The following is an 18,669-nucleotide window of genomic DNA, read 5'->3' on the forward strand; positions in this document are numbered from 1 at the left end:
ATAAGACCTTGGTCATAGGACACATATTCCAAACTGAATGTTGGGAAAAACATAGTGATTGAATCACTTGTGATTAATTAATGGCTATGGAAATGGAAAAAGCTTTGGAAAGGCAAAGAGGCATTATTTGACATTTTATTTATGAAAATGATAGAAATTAGGAGAAAAGGAAGGAGAAAGGTCACAAGTTGCATGTGAGAAGGAAAATGAAGGAAAATAATGGAAAATTGAAGAAATTAGATGTCTCATTAATAAAAAGGCTTCTGAGGATCAGTTCACAGACTTTTGTTAGTTTAGTTTTGGAGCTCTCTGTTGAAAATTGGCAACAAGAAATTGCTAAAAATAACACTGCTAAAAATAGCAGTTTGGGCATCAGTGCTAGATTGGGCAACATGGAATGAAAAATGGAAGTGCTAAAAATAGAAGTTCTATTTTTAGCAGTTCAAGTTGGATTCCTATTTTTAGACAGTCCCTGGTCTAAAATAGGAAGTAAAATTCAAATTTGGTCTTACCAGCAGTTTGGAATATTAATTAATTAATTTTCCATGAGTTAATTAGTTAAGGAAAAGAAAACTTGAAGTCTTTGTGAGAACATGCAATTATTTCTCCACTAATTGGGGAATGTGTCCTTGATTTGCTCCACTGATTGAGGAATTAAGGATGAAATCTATATTGAGAGGATCAGTTGACTTAGTTTAACTTAGTCAAGTTCAGTTAGATTAATTTAACAAGTTGTTAAATTAATGAGATATAGTTTGTTGATGCTTGCATGCATGTGACAACTGTTATTTTCAGATAACTGTGTATTCACTCATGGATAACTGATGCATGTCAGTTCTGTCAGAGACCCAGTTGAGATTAGAGAAGGGACAGTGTACTATCAGTTGGATGAATATTTTTCCTATAAAGGAAGCTCATCCATGATGAGGATTTATCTCCTTCAAGTTTGTGCAGTTAGATCAGAGGTTAGTGAGTGTGTGAAGAGGCCAATTCACACAGGTGGCAGCACTGGACCCCAAGGAAACTGCATAAGGAAATAGGAGGCTTGGAGGGCAGAGGAGAAGGTTTGTGAGAAGCCTTTGACTATCTATGAGCAGCAGAGGGATTGTACTGAGAGCTGGATAGCTTCCAAGCTAAGGCTTTGTGTAATCCAGACTATATTTCCACTTGTATGATAATATAGAGATGGGGTTTTAGGCAGGTGCTTTCCCCAGGTAAATTCTTCTGTGTTATGTGTGATTGATTCCTTCTTATCAGTTATATGTGTTCTTATTGATGTTGCTCATGGTTGATTAAGCTTCCGCTAAATTGTTTGTAGAAGTAGATCAAGTGTTTTGCTTTAGTACATTGCATTACCAGATTGATCTAGAAGTGGGAAATTTCTACATGGTATCAGAGTTGACTGATTTGTAGAAAAATTCTTCAATAATTATACATGGTATTGGAGCAAAGGTGATCAAAGGAGAGAACAGTATACTAGAGGAGATTTCAAAGTTTTGAGTTTTGGGCTGAGAGTTTGCAGAGCAGATCTAAAAAATTTTGTACAAAATTTTCAAAAGCAAATAGCAAATTTGGATTCCTTGCAGAAAAATGCCCCAAAAAAAAAATCGGCTGAATTGGAGTTCGGATGGGGGAGATATCGCTGATTTAAAATCAGTGTTTTTTCTAGAAAAATCCGTGACAGCGGGAAAGTGGAAATAGATTGGTGTGCTAGCCAAGAACCTGTATGCACTTGAGGTACAAGATGCATGCAAAGCCTTGAGGAGCAAGGCAAAGGTTAGAGACTTGGTGGTTGAGAGGGAGAGTATATTAACTCTCGACATGCAGCGCCAGAAGAAGTCTCAGACAATTGAGGAGGAGCCACGATTGGTGTAGCAGCTTCAAGTGGTTGTGGAGCGGCCACAACAGGGGAAGTTGAGAGGAGATCGAGTAGATACATATACTCATGCAGAGACCTCCAGTAGGGGGAAACTTTGAGCCAGGTGGGTAGAGGGATCACATGCAGCCATACCTCCAGGTAGAAGGTGGGGCGATGTGGAGTGATCGTCCCATGGAGGCTGATATGGGGGCAGGATCCTTGGGGTACCCAACCTCTTTGATTCAACTTTGTTACGGGAGCCCCGATGAGGAGTAGCAAAACTGACTGATTGGGTAGAGACAAATGTGGATGGAGCGGCAGAGAGAGCTACAGTGCTGGGAATCCCAAGACAATGCAGAGCAAGTAGGCTGCAGCAATGCGAGAGGCACAAGTGTGTTGCACAGTGCAAGGTAGTACAAAGAAGGGTGCAATGGTGCGAGATGCATGGAGATGTTACAGTAGCATAGAGGTCAGAGAGGGAGAACTTGTCAGCAACAAGTAGAGCTTTAGCATCAGAGTATGTTTTTAACCCAACAGAGTGGTCAGTTGGGAGTTTTTTTTTGTTCCGAGAGTTGCTGGAGCAACCACACTTGGTAGATGTGTTGCATGTAGAACATTCCAGAGGTACAGGATCGTGTTCGAGAGGAAACCTTTCTTGTTGAGAGGGAGTGTTGAAAATTGTCAACAAGAAATTGCTAAAATAGCACTGCTAAAAATAACAATTTGGGCATTAGTGCTGGATTTGGCAATAGGGAATGAAAAATGGAAGTGCTAAAAATAGAAGTTCTATTTTTAGCAGTTCAAGTTGGATTCCTATTTTTAGACAGTCCATGTTCTAAAATAGGAAGTAAAATTCGAATTTGGTCTTACCAGTAGTTTGGAATATTAATTAATTAATTCTCCATGAGTTAATTAGTTAAGGAAAAGAAAACTTGAAGTCTTTGTGAGAACATGCAATTATTTCTCCACTAATTGGGGAATGTGTCCTTGATTTGCTCCACTGATTGAGGAATTAAGGATGAGTTCTATATTGAGAGGATCAGTTGACTTAGTTTAACTTAGTCAAGTTCAGTTAGATTAATTTAACAAGTTGTTAAATTAATGAGATACAGTTTGTTGATGCTTGCATGCATGTGACAACTGTTATTTTCAGATAATTGTGTATTCACTCATGGATAACTAATGCATGTCAGTTCTGTCAGAGACCCAATTGAGATTAGAGAAGGGACAATTTACTATTAATTAGATGAATATTTTTCCTATAAAGGAAGCTCATCCATGATGAGGATTTATCTCCTTCAAGTTTGTGCAGTTAGATCAGAGGTTAGTGAGTGTGTGAAGATGCCAATTCACACAGGTGGCAACACTGGACCTCAAGGAAACTGCACAAGGAAATAGGAGGCTTGGAGGGCAAAGGAGAAGGTTTGTGAGAAGCCTTTAACTGTCTATGAGCAGCAGAGGGATTGTACTGAGAGATGGATAGCTTCCGAGCTAAGGCTTTGTGTAATTTGGACTATATTTCCACTTGTATGATAATATAGAGATGGGGTTTTAGGCAGGTGCTTTCCCCGGGTAAATTCTTCTGTGTTATGTGTGATTGATTCCTTCTTATCAGTTATATGTGTTCTTATTGATGTTGCCCATGGTTGATTAAGCTTCTGCTAAATTGTTTGTAGAAGTAGATCAAGTGTTTTTCTTTAGTACATTGCATTACCAGGTTGATCTACAGGTGGGAAATTTCTACATGGTATTAGAGTTCACTGATTTGTAGAAAAATTCTACAATAATTCTACACTCATTCTATTCTCTCTCTCTCACATACTCTTGGACACTTGGAGTTTCTTGGAGCACTCTTGGAGGAGTGTGGAATACTAGGGATTTGGAGCAAGAAGGAAAAGGAAAAGTAGGAAAGCATAAGAGGACATTGGGATCAACAACTATAGCGAATTTTGCTTGCAGATACCGAGTTGCATGTATGATTTCTTAACTAGTTTTGGCATGCATGACATATGCATGCAGTTATTTGGTCATGAACTGTCATTGGCATGGAGGATTTCCTGGATTGACAGTGATTTTTCCTAGCCTTTCCATTTCCTAGATTGCCATGGTGTTGTGGGTTTTAATTTTGTTTTCTAGTTGGTTTTCTTGTGCCTTTGGTTGTGGGTTTAGTTATTAGTTCCTAGAAGCCTTGATTGGATAAACGCTCTAGAAGCCCTTTAACAACTTAGGTTGAGTTACTAGTCCTGGAAGCCTTTGTTGGAAAAACACTTTGGAATCCCTTAGTGGGTTGAGTTACTAGTCCTGGAAGCCCTAGTTGGACAAACACTTTGGAAGCCCGATGATAGTTGTGGGTTCAGTTACTAGTCCTAGAAGCCCTAGTTGGAACAAACACTCTAGAGCCTTGGACAACTTGGATAGAGACTAATCTGGTGATGGTTAGTGATGTCCGACCATGAGGTGGAATCACTAGTTGAGGGTTGAGGTGGTTTGGCCTCTGGAAGCCCTAGATGGTTTTGATTGATTTGTTTTATGAGATCCCACATTCATGCTTGGAATATGGCATGGGGGTGACTGGCTGAAAGAAATATTTGGTTCAACCTAGTCTATGGTTGAGTGGTTCGTGGAAGTCCCATACTTGGTCGACCTATGCAATCATCAATAAGAGCTCTCTTTCTCCTTGGTATTTTATGGGTAAATATATTTGTTTATATGTGGCTTATATGGCTATTATGTCCTTGATATTTTTGTTGGTTATATGTTGGTTAATCACTAAATGTACAATGAATATATGGCTTAATAGATGGTGATGCAGTTATTATGATAATGCAACAATGCTTCTTAGTTATTATTAGATAAGTGTGGGACCCCTATGCCCAGATATGTTGTTTAAACCTATAGAATGCATATTTGTGACATGTTTGACAAAATTCTTGTCATGGCTAGTAGGGGTCTAGTTAAGTCCTTGTTCAAGTATTTGCATTTGTATCATTGTTTTGATGTTACTTTTCATTTTTGGAAGTTTCATGGAGTTCTGGGCAATGGCCTGAGTCTTGGCCTTAAAAAAGTGGCACATAATCCGAAATCCCTGGTACAAAACTACCTGTAAAAGTCCCCAGTCGTAGGCATGCCTTGCTGTGGGAGCGACTGGAGGTTCCCAGTCGCATGCATGCCCATGTCAAGGGAGTGACTGAGGCTTTAATGCAACAAAAAGTCAGTTTGTCTCAGGCGCTGGTCAACTGGATAGGTTGGATGTCTCCTTGGGGGTTATGTTGCATGTGTAGAAGGTCAAGTTGGTTGTGTTCCGTTGGTTCCACTTCCTTAATTGATACATAGGGAGTTGAATCATATCATAGTAACTCTTCGTCACATGTTTACCCCGATTGGCTGGTCACTGGGGTAGATGTGGGAGGAGGGTGTTACATCTCCCTCGAAGAGGATAATTTTTAAGTCATTGATCTACCTTTTCTTCTATTTTGTGAGTTGGTTGCATAACAATACATGCAAGTAATTCTATTGTAGCCGCTTGATCCAACTCTTCCTTGCTTGATCCTTGTTCTCCTGTGTTTTCTTGTCCTTCCTTTGCTTGTCATTCCTTTCCTTTGCTTGCTTCCTCCTTTTGGTGCTCTTCTCCTCTCTAAAACCAATTCCAAAACTAAACTAACAAAAAGCCCCGAACTAATGCTCTAATGCCTTTTTATTATTGATGCATCTAATTTCTTCATTTTCCCTCTATTTTCCTTCAATTTCCTCCTCACATGCAACCGGTGACCTTTCATCTCCCTTTTCTCCTATTTTCCTTTATTTTCATAAATAAATACCAAATAGTTCATTTTTGACTTTTCAAAGCTTTTGCCAATGCCTTTGCCAATTTCCTTAGCCATAATAAACAACAAGTGACGCCCACTAGGATGTTTTGCCGAACATTCAACTTGGAATACATGTCCCATGTCCTTGGTCTTATTTTTCTTTTATTAACTTTATTACATGGACCTATTACACATTTCAAGAAGATCTACTAAGAGGTATGGCAAAGTTCAATGTATAAATGATGCAATCAAGAAACATATTATTCAAAGTAAAGTCAAGAGTTGAACCTAAACCTTGATGCGAGGGAAGGAGATCTAATCAACCATTTAAGTTGTTTTTTTTTAACATAAATTCTCAACATGCATCATCTACATAAAATCACCTTACACATAGCACAAGTACTAAAATCATATGGTACCTTGAATAAATCACTTTGAGATTCCTCCCCAACCAAGTGATGACAAAACTTAATAATCACATCGAGTAAATTACTTTGGAACTCTTCCTCAACACATCCAACATCCAATTACTTTGGAACTCTTTCTCAACACATCCAACATCCAAGTCATGTGATGACAAAATTGTGTACATCTAGGCTATGTGAGGACAAAACTTAGGTCTACATTAATCACACCACATGAAGGAAGTAGGCTTAGGTCTTGATAAAATTACTTGTAAAATTACATTGAGACTACAAAACCAAGTGATGAAAAAACATGAATAATATCAAGAAAACATGCTTCACTTTAAGGTAGTTTTGAGTCGTTCTCCAACACTTATAAATGATGTATAAATTTGATTCTTATGTAATTAATTGCTAAGACTTTGCTTTGACAATTCTCATATGTGGTGGTTAGAAGGGCTGACTAGGACACTCGAGGATGGTAATTGAAGTATCGTGTGGACAATAACTTAGCACTTGAAAATTGAATGGAATTACGTGTGGGAGTGGAACTTCTGTGATGTGAGCGACCTACACAACGACAATTAACGCTCATTTTTAATTCCTACTTCCCAACCAGAACTAACTCCCTCATTAAATTAATACAAAGACAATTGGGTGAAGTTGCCCCACGCAAACAATGTTCCATGCCACCCCACCGCATCAGCCGGGGTTTGCCTCGGATCGAATGGTTTTATAAGAAAACCAGAGGTTCGAATTGTAGGTAGAGAAGTGTGTGTGGGGAAACCCAGTAATGGCGAGCCGAGGGTAGTTGTTTTGCAGGACTTTCTTCATTCAATGTCTGGCACCCGGCTCAACGACATTTCACCTTCCCCACGTCGGTCGACCACCATTCGCCATTGCCCATTTTTCTTCACCAGTGGGGTCGCCCAAAAGACCGGGTCCGTTTCTTCCTGGCTTATCGATTTTACCCCCAACTGCAAAGCGGCGCTTAAAATCTTTTCATTTAAATTGTCCGTGTCCGGGCCGTTCAAGTAGGTAAGTAGATGCCTGCCTGCTGCACTCCGTTTCTTTCTTTATAGACCCCCCACTCTGTTAATGGCCCCATCTGCTCACATCCTCTGACTCTTTTATTCACAGGACTGTGGCCTAGAAGAAGAAGAAGAAGTGTACGTTCTGTGTGAGAAGAAGGAATATGGCGAAGGGCCAGAGTGATGGCCTCCACTGCGAGGCAGGCTTTGATGTGATCAGCAAATGCAGCTCCAAGGGTCGGGAAAACCAGACGGTGGCCGCGGATCTTGATGGCACCATGCTTAGATCCAGGAGCTCGTTCCCTTATTTCATGCTTGTGGCCATGGAAGGCGGCAGCCTGCTCCGCGGCATGGTGCTCCTCGCCTTCGCTCCCATGGCGTGGTTTCTCTACAATTTCGTCTCCGAAGCTGCCGGGATTCAGCTCCTCATCTTCATTTCCTTCGCCGGGATCAAGATCCGGGATATCGAGCTCGTTTCCCGCGCTGTTTTGCCCAAATTTTATGCCGAGGACGTGCACCCTGAGTCCTGGAGGGTCTTCAGCGCCTTCGGCAAGCGGTACATCGTGACTGCGAATCCAAGAATCATGGTGGAGCCCTTCGTGAAGGGCTATCTTGGGGCTGACAAGGTTCTTGGAACGGAGCTGCAGGTTTCCAGGAGCGGGCGGGCTACTGGTTTCGTCAAGAAGCCTGGTGTGCTGGTTGGGGATTTGAAGAAGGCAGCCGTGGAAGCGGAATTCGGTGATAAAATGCCAGAGCTTGGCCTTGGAGATCGAGAGACAGATCATCCTTTCATGAGCCTCTGCAAGGTTGTCGTTGCTCTGATCTTTTTGCTTTCCAATTTAAAATTTCTCTCGCACTTATGTTGTCTGGAATTTTTCTTGGAAGACCAGCTATCATGGAATCTTTAATTTTTCATTCCATTTTGTTTAGTTCACAAGCTATGGCGTGTATGTGGTCTTCTTTACATTGATATTTTCTGGAATCTTATTTGGCTGACATGCTATCAGGGACTCTTTTCTTTTCCTTTTATCTCTTCAGTGCACAAGCTATGGAATATTTGCAGGCTCCTTTACAGTGGATAATGAAGCATCAGATAGATCTCAGCATCTTTGCTTTTCTACTATGCAAATGCTTTTATTGAACAGGATTGCAACTCTTTTGATGTGATGTAGAAGCATCTGGCCAGCTGAGGAGGATCCTCATCATCCCTTTGTCTAAGGAAAATATCTTTTTATTCCATCAAATGCACTCAAATCTTGATAGGGATATGTATCAGGAGCTTGATGAGGATAAGGTAGAAACATTGGACTACTTGAGTATGATCATCGATTTGTCTGAGGAATATCTATTTATTCCATCAAAAGCACTCAAATCTGTACAGGGATATCTATTTTTTTGATCAAAAGTCATCCAAGACTTTAACCTTTGCAATATCCCATTTCTCAGTTGCCAAGGAAATGAACCTCTTCACTATGCCATTTCTGTGCATCCATTGTCCTTTTACCTTTTTCTGTCCGTAACCCATGGTGTGTATTAGTGTCAGAATTACTTAAATCGGTAATTGAGTTTTTGGTAGCTGGACAATTCTTTTGGGTAGAGCAGAGATTGGTCAACTGTGTCCAAAATGGTTAGATGAGATCTTTCTTTGATCTTGGATAAATTTATCTATAGTCCAGATTCCAAAGGTCATGGTATTGTCATTCTTTTGCTTTGCACGTGAGAAATCACATGCCATGTACCAGAGATACAGGATATGTTATTATATCAACTTCGAGATCTGCTCCCAACTCCAAACCCTGCATATATTTTGGTTGTTTTGTTCTGGGCAGAGGGGCAAATCCCTGCCTGTATATATATATATTTTGTTTTGAGCATATGCGCATGTGGGTGATTGGATTAATTTAATTAAAACAAAATTCTGTCCTTTTGTTTCTGTCAAGGTTTACTCCGGAAATCAACCTCTTCAACTCTCCAGCCACTTCAATTCTTCATTTTTTTCCAGCCTTACTCCTCCCTTTTGCATGTACTACTATCCTAGTGTCCTTAATCTTTAGAGTGTCCAAGAATTTTGTTTATTGAGATCTTTGTTGCTGAATAATCTTTTTACTGGTGCAGAGATTGGCCAAACATGTGATAAATTGGTAATTGAAAAGTTTATTGTCCAATAACTTTTCTGTTTGGGTGTATTGCATAAATTAGCCACGTATGTGATAATTGGTAATTGAAAATTTTATTGCCCAATACTTTTATTTTGTTTTGTTTTTGCTAGGGTAGTGCAGAGATTAGCAAAGTATGTGATATATTGGTGATTGAGAATTTTGTTTATGAAGGAATTTGTTTGGGTGATGCAGAGATTGACCTATTATGCCAGAATTTGTTAAGTAAGATCTTTGCTGATGAATAATTTTTAGGGGTAATGCAGCAATTGTGTTATAGTATGTGATAATTTGGTAATTCAAATTCTGTAAACCATTATGTTTGGGGAGATGATGCAGAGATTGGCCAAGTATGTGATGTATTAGTGATTGAGACATTGGGCCAGTATGTATGTGATAAATTGGTGATTAAATTTTTTGTAACACAGGTTTTTTTTTTTAATTGAGCGGGCAATGCAGAGATTGGGAAGGGATGTGATAAATTTATAATTGAGAAAAGGAAGTTTTTTGAGATCTTTCTTTGATTTTGAATAATATCTTGGGAGTCCAAAGGTGTGCCAAGGATGTGTCCTAAGTTGGTTATTGAGATTTTTTGTTGTTACACAGTTTTTTTGGCGGTGTATAGATTTTACTAGTTTGTGATAAATTTGTAATTGAAATTTTTGTTGTCCAATGTCCTTTTTAGATGGTGGTAGTGCAGAGATGGTCAAGAATGACATAAATTGTGGTTGTAGATTCATGTGGTGGGTGTTGTTAGAATTTAGAATGGGGTGATAGCCACAGTTTTCATCACTTTAGTGATTGACATTTTCAAATCTAAATCAAGATTCATCACTAAACATCCATCATTTACTAATGGGTTATCATCCCATTGTAAATTCTCACAATTTCATAAATTGTTAGTTGATATATTTCTTTGCAGATGAACACTTTGGTAGTCTAGAAACTGTCAAAGTATGTACTAGTTAGTGAAAGCTTGATTGGCTCTTTTTTCCTTGTTTCTCTCTGAAGGGTTGGGGGTATTGTGTCATGAATGGGTAATTGAGATGTTGGTTGCTGAATATGTTGTTGTTTTTGAGTGCAGGAGGGGTACATGGTGCCCAAGACGAAGGTGGACGAAGTCCCCACGAACAAACTACTGAGCCCAATCGTCTTCCATGACGGGCGTATGGTGCAGAGACCGCACCCGGGGACCGCCCTCCTCACCTTTCTATGGCTGCCCATAGGCTTCTTTCTGGCAATAATTCGGGTCTTCGGCAACATTCCCATCCCAGAGAAATACGTGAAAATATCCTACAAGCTAATGGGCATCAAGCTGGTCGTCAAGGGAACCCCTCCGCCGGCCCCCAGGAAGAAAGGCGAGCGGGGCGTGATGTTCGTGTGCGATCACAGGACGTTGCTGGACCCCGTGGTCGTGGCCGTGGCCCTGGGAAGGAAAGTGAGCGCAGTCACCTACAGCATCAGCCGCTTCTCGGAGATCATCTCGCCCATCAAAACCGTTCGCCTGACACGGGACCGCGAAAAGGACGCCGCCAACATCAAGCGCCTGCTGGAGGAGGGCGACCTGGTGATCTGCCCGGAGGGCACCACGTGCAGGGAGCCCTTTCTACTGAGGTTCAGTGCCCTCTTCGCGGAGCTCACGGACAGGATAGTGCCCGTGGCCATCTGCAACAAGATGAGCATGTTCCATGGAACAACGGTGCGCGGCTGGAAGGGCTTCGACCCCTTTTTCTTCTTCATGAATCCGGTGCCCACCTACGAGATCACGTTCCTGGACCAGTTGCCTACGGAGCTCACCTGCGCCGGAGGCAAATCTCCCATTGAAGTCGCCAATTACATTCAGAGGGTGCTGGCAGCCACTCTTGGCTACGAGTGCACCAATTTCACCCGGAAGGACAAGTACCGGATGCTCGCAGGCAACGATGGCATTGTTTCCATTAAACAGACTGCAACTCCCCACAGCAACAACCATAAACAGAATTGATCCCACCGAATTCCAGCCCGGGTATTCTTAACCACCATGAATTTAATAATCTCTCCTTATGCTATAATTCCAATTATTACTACATCTCTGCAAATTTTAACTGGTAGTGAAGCATAATCTTCCCAGGAATGTGTACACCTCATAATTGGTATATCTGTTATTGCAAATTAGATCGTAGTTCCAGCAGAATCCCACCAGTGCTTGCACCATAACTGGCACATATGTTCATTATATTGCAAGTTATTACTGTAATTTGCCTCTTATGCTCAAGGATCAGTAATAATGTAAGGCTCCAGGATTTTTTTTTGCCAGATGTGTGTTTTCTATTACCCCACCATTAGAAAGAGAGGACAGATTGATTCTGGTTATTGCACGAGAACTTGATTATTCCTGTGGTCAAATCAGAAATTTCTCGACAGCGCTTTATTGTGATATGGGGATTGAGCTGGAAAGTTGGTAATGCAGTTGGCCAGCTAACTGCATATAATTAATTTGTAACAGTAACGTACACACCGTGGCCATACTCACGTAACATCAATATTTGTAAGTTTAGAATAGTGAATTTCTTCTAATTATCATTTACAATCAACTTGAGTGAATAAATAATTTAAACTTTGTATTACTTCATACACTAATTAAACTTTGTATTACTTTATACACAATGATTACTTTACGTGGAATTATTTAATTTAATAGAAAACATGAACCCATGCTGCTCCTTGTCAAACTATTAATTAATTTTATGTGATAAGTTTTCGAATTCGTAAGCGTTGTGAGAGTTATGGAATTGACGCGTACGATTTTGAGGCCCAAAAGTGGACAACTCAATCATTAAGACACCCTCATAAACAGAAATTTGTGACATGTGAGTACGATGCCATAATAAGAATCATAAACCTTTGGCATAATCTTAATGAGTGGCGGTAAAATTTGTTTTTGGTATAATATTGTTTATTTATTTTTATTATCTATTTTTAAGGTCATGGTTAAGTTAGATATCAAATTTGTGTATGAGATTTTTTGTTTGTGAGACAAGGACTTTACCTTTGTGCAACCATTTGATTGCTAAGTCTACGAGGGCATACATACTTTACCCCCTCTGGTTTTGAACTTGTGATTTCACTTTGTTGTCAAAAAAAATTCAAATACCCTACAAAATTTATTAAAGTTTTAAAAAATTTAAATATAAAAATGATTTTTTTTAGAAATTAAAATTTAATTTTGAAATTTCTAAAATTTAAATTTCTATTTTGTAATTGCCTAATATCAATAAAATAATTATTTTTATGAAGTTTTTAATAGATTTATCAGAAATAAAATTTATTTTAAAAATTAAAAAAAAAAAAATCGTAACAAACAAGTGTCACAAAATACACTTATCAAATCTTAATATGTATGACAAATAGAATTTATTTAAAAAATAAAAAAAATAAAATTCCATAACAAACAAGTGTCATAAAATACACAAATCAAATCTTAATATTTATCACAAATACAAATTATTTTAAAAAATAAAAATAAATAAATGTCAAACATACATATATCAAATCTAAATATTTATTAATTTTACTATTTATAAATTATTTTATTCCTTATTTGTCACTTCAAAATTTTATTATGAAAGCCATTTTTCTTCATTTATTGTTGGCTCATTTAATAAAACACTATCATAACTTATCTTTATGAAAAAATAATTGTCCTTCCAAAATATATTTGTTGGTGATGTTCGATCTTGATGGATAAATCATGTCTCTTGCTAGTACATTCTTGCATTCTTAATTAATTTAAACATTTAATGATTTGATTATGTAATTGATTTTAAATTTGAAAAAATTAAATTTATTTATTTATTTTCATTTTAAAAAAGCCTTTGTGAAGTTAGATTTTGAAATTAATATGAATCTATTATAAAAATTAACACAAACATATTATTTTACACAAATTTTATACATTATTATTGAAATTTAATAAGAATATTAACAACTTTAATTATTTTCACCATAATACTATATATTTTTTCAGAGAGAAAATCATCATGGATTATATTAAGGGAATATAAAGATCTGTATACATGATCGAAATACATGAGTATCAGCTGAAACATAAAATTACAGCTGAATCAGATAGTATGACTGATGATGAGACAACATAAACACAATAAGAATGGTTATATACAAAATTAGCACAACCATATTATTTTACATAAATTAACATAAACAATCTTACAAAATTTTATTTCTATTACACATTTTCCAAAAAAAACTTAAAATAATTAAACAATCCAAAATTTTCAAACTTCATATAATTATTTTATTTAAATATTTAAATTTAAAATTATTTAAATATCAAGTTTCAATCATGTAATTTGCTGAAATGTTTCAATAACTTTCCAAAATATTAAATCTAATTTATATTAAAAAAAATTACAATTTAAAATACTCAAAACATAAAAAAAAATTAATTTTATTTATTTATTTTAAGTTAGAATATATAAAAAATTAGTAAATCTAATTTATATTAAAAAATTACTAAAAAAATAAATTTAAAATAGTCAAAACATAAAAAAAAAATAAAGTTTATTTATTTATTTATTTTAAGTTAGAATATATAGAAAATGATTAGTCTATGTAGATGAGAGTTTTTATATTTAGTTAATAATATTATTTATTTATTTTAAGTTAAAATATATAGAAAATGATTAGTCTATATTGATGGGAGTTTCTAGAACACTGTATTATTTTTAATTAATAATATTAAATCATCATTAATACTTTATGGTCATAATGTGTTTTTTTGTTATTTTTTTTTTTTTTTTTTTTTTGTTTTTTTTTTTTTTTTTTTGTTTGGCACTCTTTGCATCATTTGTCTAAGCAAATTATTTCTAAAGATGGGTGAAGTAATTCAAACATAGTGTTCTAGAAGCTCCCATCATCATATTATGGACTGTAAAAATCTACATACTAAAATTATTAGTCTAATTCAGGGTTATACATTTTGAATACTTTCATCTTAATATTTTTTATATTATTTTTAAAATAAGATTTAATCATATAAATAATTTGTTGAGGGTTGGTACTTTTAAGTCAAATTTGTTTTGTTATGCCAACTTATCTCCATTTTAACTATGGGTTTACTACATGTCAAGAAGGATCAAATCCTCTTTGTTGCAATTTTTTTCAAGAGTGCAAAACTTGATGAAAAATTTGCATTAAGAGGGATAAAAATTCCAGAGTTAAGATGGATCTATACTAGTTCCAATGATGAGTAACAACATAAAAATTTTATATTATCATTATGTGTGGCTGTGTATATATTTTTGTGATGAACATGTAATTTTGAAATTCATGTTATTATGAGTATAAATAATAACAAAGTAACAACAATGTTTAGTGGTTAACACATTCAATAATAACAAAATGAAAATAGTAAGATGTTAAATTCTTTATTTTCTTTGATTTTTAGTATAGCCACACAATAACTATGTTTTTATATCTGTTATTGCAAATTAGATTGTAGTTCCAGCAGGATCCCACTGGTGCTTGCACCATAACTGGCACATATGTTCATTATATTGCAAATTATTACTGTAATTTGCCTTACTGTGGTATTATGCTCAAGGATCAGTAATAATGTAAGTCTCTAGGAAATTTTTTTGTCATATGTGTGCTTCTTTTTCTATTAGTGTAGTTTAACGAGGCAGAGGAGTTGCCCAGAAAATTATGGAAATTCTAATCATATTTAGAGAAAATCCGACAAATTTTTTTGTAAATCCAAATATTATGCTCAAAATCAGTAATAATGTAAGTCTCCAGGAATTTTTTTTTTTTTTTGCCAGATGTGTGTTTTCTATTACCACGAGAACTTGATTAGTCCTGTGGTCAAATCAGAAATTTCTCGACAGCGCTTTATTGTGTAATGGAGATTTAGCTGGAATACAGTTGGCCAGCCAACTGCATATAATAAATTTCTAACAGTAACGTACATACAGTGGCCATAATTACGTAACATCAATTTTTGTAAATTTAGAAGAGTGAATTTCTTCTAATTATCACTTAATTATCACCTACAATCAACTTGAGTGAATAAATAATTTAAACTTTGTATTACTTCATACACTAATTAAACTTTGTATTACTTTATACACTATGATTACTTTACGTGGAATTACTTATTTTAACAGAAAACATGAACCCATGGTTGTCCCTGTCAAACTATTTATTAATTTTACGTGATAAGTTTTCTAATTCGTACGCGTTGTGAGAGTTGATGGAATTACCGCGTACGATCTGTGAGACCCGAAAATGAAAATACGTTAAGTGGACAACTCAATCATTAACAATCCCTCATAAACAGAAGTTTGTGACATGTGATTACCATGCAGTAATAAGAATCATAAACCTTTGGTATAATCCCAATAGGTAATGGTAAAATTTAATGGTAATAAGAATCATAAATCTTTGGCATAATCCCAATAGGTAATGGTAAATTTGTTTTTTTTTGACATAGTTCCGTCAAATTTCATTTTGTTTATTAAAATTTTAAATATAAAATTGAATTTTTTGGAAATTAAAATTTAATTTTGAAATTTTTAAAATTAAAATTTTATTTTTAATGGATTAATATTAATGAAATGATTAATTTTATGGGATGAGATTTTTAATAGATTTATCAGAAATAAAATTTATTTAATCATAACTTATTTGTGTCTCTGTAACTTATTAATCGTAAAAGCGAAATGTAAAACTAATTACATATTATACAGTATACAATAACAATCCCGAAGGATTAGTTAACATTCCCCCCTTAATCCAAAGGGACACCTGCACTTGATGAAAAATTTGCATTAAGAGGGACAAAAAATCTAGAGTTAAGATGGATCTATGCTAGTTCCAATGACGAGTAACAACATGAAAATTTTATATTACCATCATTATGTACAAGCCCAAATAAACTCCACAATGGAAGAACACAATGAAAGAGCGTCATATTAATGATAAAATTACTTATTTATACATGTGCAATCTAGGTATGAGACATTTGTGTCTCAGTAACTTGTTAACTGTAAAAACAGAATGTAAAACTACTTACATAGTATACAATATATAATAACAATCTTGAAGGATTAGTTAACATTCCCCCCTTAATCCGAAAGGACATCTGACATGCCGAGTAACATTATGAACTTTTCAAACTTTTCATGTCCCAGTGGCTTTTTAAATATGTCTGTGATCTGCTCTGAAGTAGGGAAATGCGTCAGATGAATAACTTTGGCCTCTACATAATGTGGAATCAAGTGATATTTGGTGTTAATATGCTTACTTTGATCATGAAACTTGGGATTCTTGGCCAACTGAATTGTAGAAGAGTTTTCGACGAGTAGTGGAGTTGAAACCTTTTGTTTCTCTTACAAGTCTTCAAGTATTTTGCAAAGCCAAATGATTTCTTTTATAGCTTGAGCTGCTGCAACATATTCGGCTTCGGTGGTAGAATCAGCAGGAACAAATTGCTTGCGTGATCTCCAACTGATGGCTGCTGATCCAAGACTCATCAAATAACCAAAAGTAGAGACTCCATTCTCCTTGTCTCCATCAAAATCAGAATATGAATAGCTGATGAGATGGAAATCTGCAACTTTGGAATATTTGATGCCATATGTTCGAGTGCCTTTCAAATACTTGAGCACTCGCTTTGCTGCATTCCAATGGCCTTCACATGGTTTATGCATGAACCTGAAAAGTATCCCTACAATAAAAGCTATGCTAGGTCCAGTAGTAGTTAGAAAATTCAAACTTTCAACAAGTTTCTTGTACTTTGTTGGATCTTCAAACATACTTCCTTCAGTGGAAGTAAGCTTCAAATTTTGCTCCATAGGAGTAGCGACAAGATTACAATCCTGCAACCCAAATATGTCCAATAGCTATCTAATATACTTTTTCTGAGAAATGAAAATATATTTGGGTTTCTGATCAACTTCAATCCCTAAATAATAATGTAATAAACCAAAATCTGCCATGTCAAAAACTTGCAATAATTCTCTTTTAACGGGCGCCATATAGTCATCATTGTTTCTCGTGATTATCAAATCATCTACATACACAATGTTAGGTCCCTATAATACTAGTGATTACCCCATTACTATTATAGTTGTATCCATTATTAATATTGTTGTGCCCCTATTGTCCCCACATTTTTATTACTATGCCCCATAGAATCCCTCTATTGTTATTTTTGTGGCTTTATATTATTATTGTTAGGTCGGCTGGGTTATATTGTGATTCCTTAGACTCCTACATATAGAAATGAGGTTTTGTCATTTGAATCATCCAAGAATTGTTCATTTGTGTAATGTAAAGGAGGTTTCCCCCTCGAAGAGGCTGAATTCTAAGGTGTTGATCTCTCTTTTCTATCGTTTTGTGAGCTGGTTTCATAACATTTGGTATCAGAGCTTTGGATTCTAGGGTTTCGCTGCTCCAAATAGGCCATCGTGGCATTTTCGCTATAAATTTTTTTCTGCGACGTTTCAGAAGCAAAAAAAAAACCCATTTGAGATGCAATCGCACTAAACCTCGAGTCCAAATTTCAGAGCTTTTCGCGCTATATTTGCGGAGATATGATTTTAGGAAGTTGGTCTTTTTGCAGACTCCTGAATTAAATTCCAAACAGGTGACCTGGAGAAAATCGTCATAACTTTCTCTCTGAGCATCGGATTGAAATTTTTTAAGAAGGTACAGAAAGAGGACGGACTTTAGTTTCTTGTATAGATTTTTCAGTGCTAAAGGTTGAAACAGTGACACATGGCACTTCATACAAGTTCACTCTTCTGGAAAGGTCTATAATCAGGTCATCTTGGGAGATTGTGCATAACTCTTTCTTGGAGAATCCAATTTGGATCAGACTGGTGGCATTGGAAAGATGATGCAGAGGGCTACTACAGATCACAATTTTAGAACTAGATGATCCAAAATTACAGAGATACATAAAATTCAATATCAAGCTCCTACAAAGTGAAAAAATGTGTGTAGTTTTTTTAAATTTTTGCATATAAGCTTGGTTTGAAAAATTAGTTTGAAGGAATTCAAAGGGCATAGTAAAGCATTATTATCGGTAATTGATGCCCCGAGGAAAAAAAATTCAAACACCTAGTAAGCAACTTGAAAGCTCTAGCATGACTCATGAAGAAGAGGAAGAAATGCAACATGATATATCAAAATTACGAGACCAAGTGCAACAAGTGTCACTTGCACAAAAAGTAACAGAATCTAAGACGAAAGATGTAGAAGCTAAGATGGATGGTTTAAAGAAAGGTGTAGAAGCTAAGATGGATTATTTAAAGAAAGGCGTAGAAGCTAAGATGGATGACATGGAAGCTAAGATGAATGGCATGGACGCTAAAATGGATGGCATGGATGATAAGATGGAAGATAAATATG

The 18,669-nt window shown here is 36.1% G+C and overlaps 1 protein-coding gene across 2 annotated transcripts; it reads left to right on the forward strand.

Annotated features, from left to right (window-relative positions):
- Nucleotides 1-6,765: 6,765 nt before the first annotated feature.
- Nucleotides 6,766-11,550, forward strand: GPAT6 (glycerol-3-phosphate acyltransferase 6). Of its 2 annotated transcripts, XM_089445663.1 has the most exons (3): nucleotides 6,766-7,106; nucleotides 7,209-7,905; nucleotides 10,340-11,550. In XM_089445663.1, exons 2-3 carry the CDS (start codon nucleotides 7,264-7,266, stop codon nucleotides 11,237-11,239), a joined length of 1,542 nt encoding a protein of 513 aa, XP_089301789.1. In that variant the 5' UTR covers nucleotides 6,766-7,106; nucleotides 7,209-7,263; the 3' UTR covers nucleotides 11,240-11,550. The 2 variants fall into 2 exon arrangements, with proteins under 2 accessions (XP_089301789.1, XP_089301788.1); XM_089445662.1 differs by lacking the exon at nucleotides 6,766-7,106 and having other exon boundaries at nucleotides 7,113-7,905.
- Nucleotides 11,551-18,669: the final 7,119 nt, after the last annotated feature.

The sequence above is a fragment of the Pinus tabuliformis genome, chromosome 9 (genome assembly GCF_031772625.1).
Source record: "Pinus tabuliformis cultivar Carrire ecotype Pingquan chromosome 9, CPIR1, whole genome shotgun sequence".
NCBI classification, from domain to species: Eukaryota; Viridiplantae; Streptophyta; class Pinopsida; order Pinales; family Pinaceae; genus Pinus; species Pinus tabuliformis.

Bases quoted from the DNA above. Each gene is read 5' to 3' on its own strand.
- GPAT6 (XM_089445663.1), top strand. From the start codon at position 7,264: ATGGCGAAGGGCCAGAGTGATGGCCTCCACTGCGAGGCAGGCTTTGAT. The intron at 7,906-10,339 runs GTTGTCGTTGCT...TTTTGAGTGCAG, and splicing joins CTTTCATGAGCCTCTGCAAG to GAGGGGTACATGGTGCCCAA.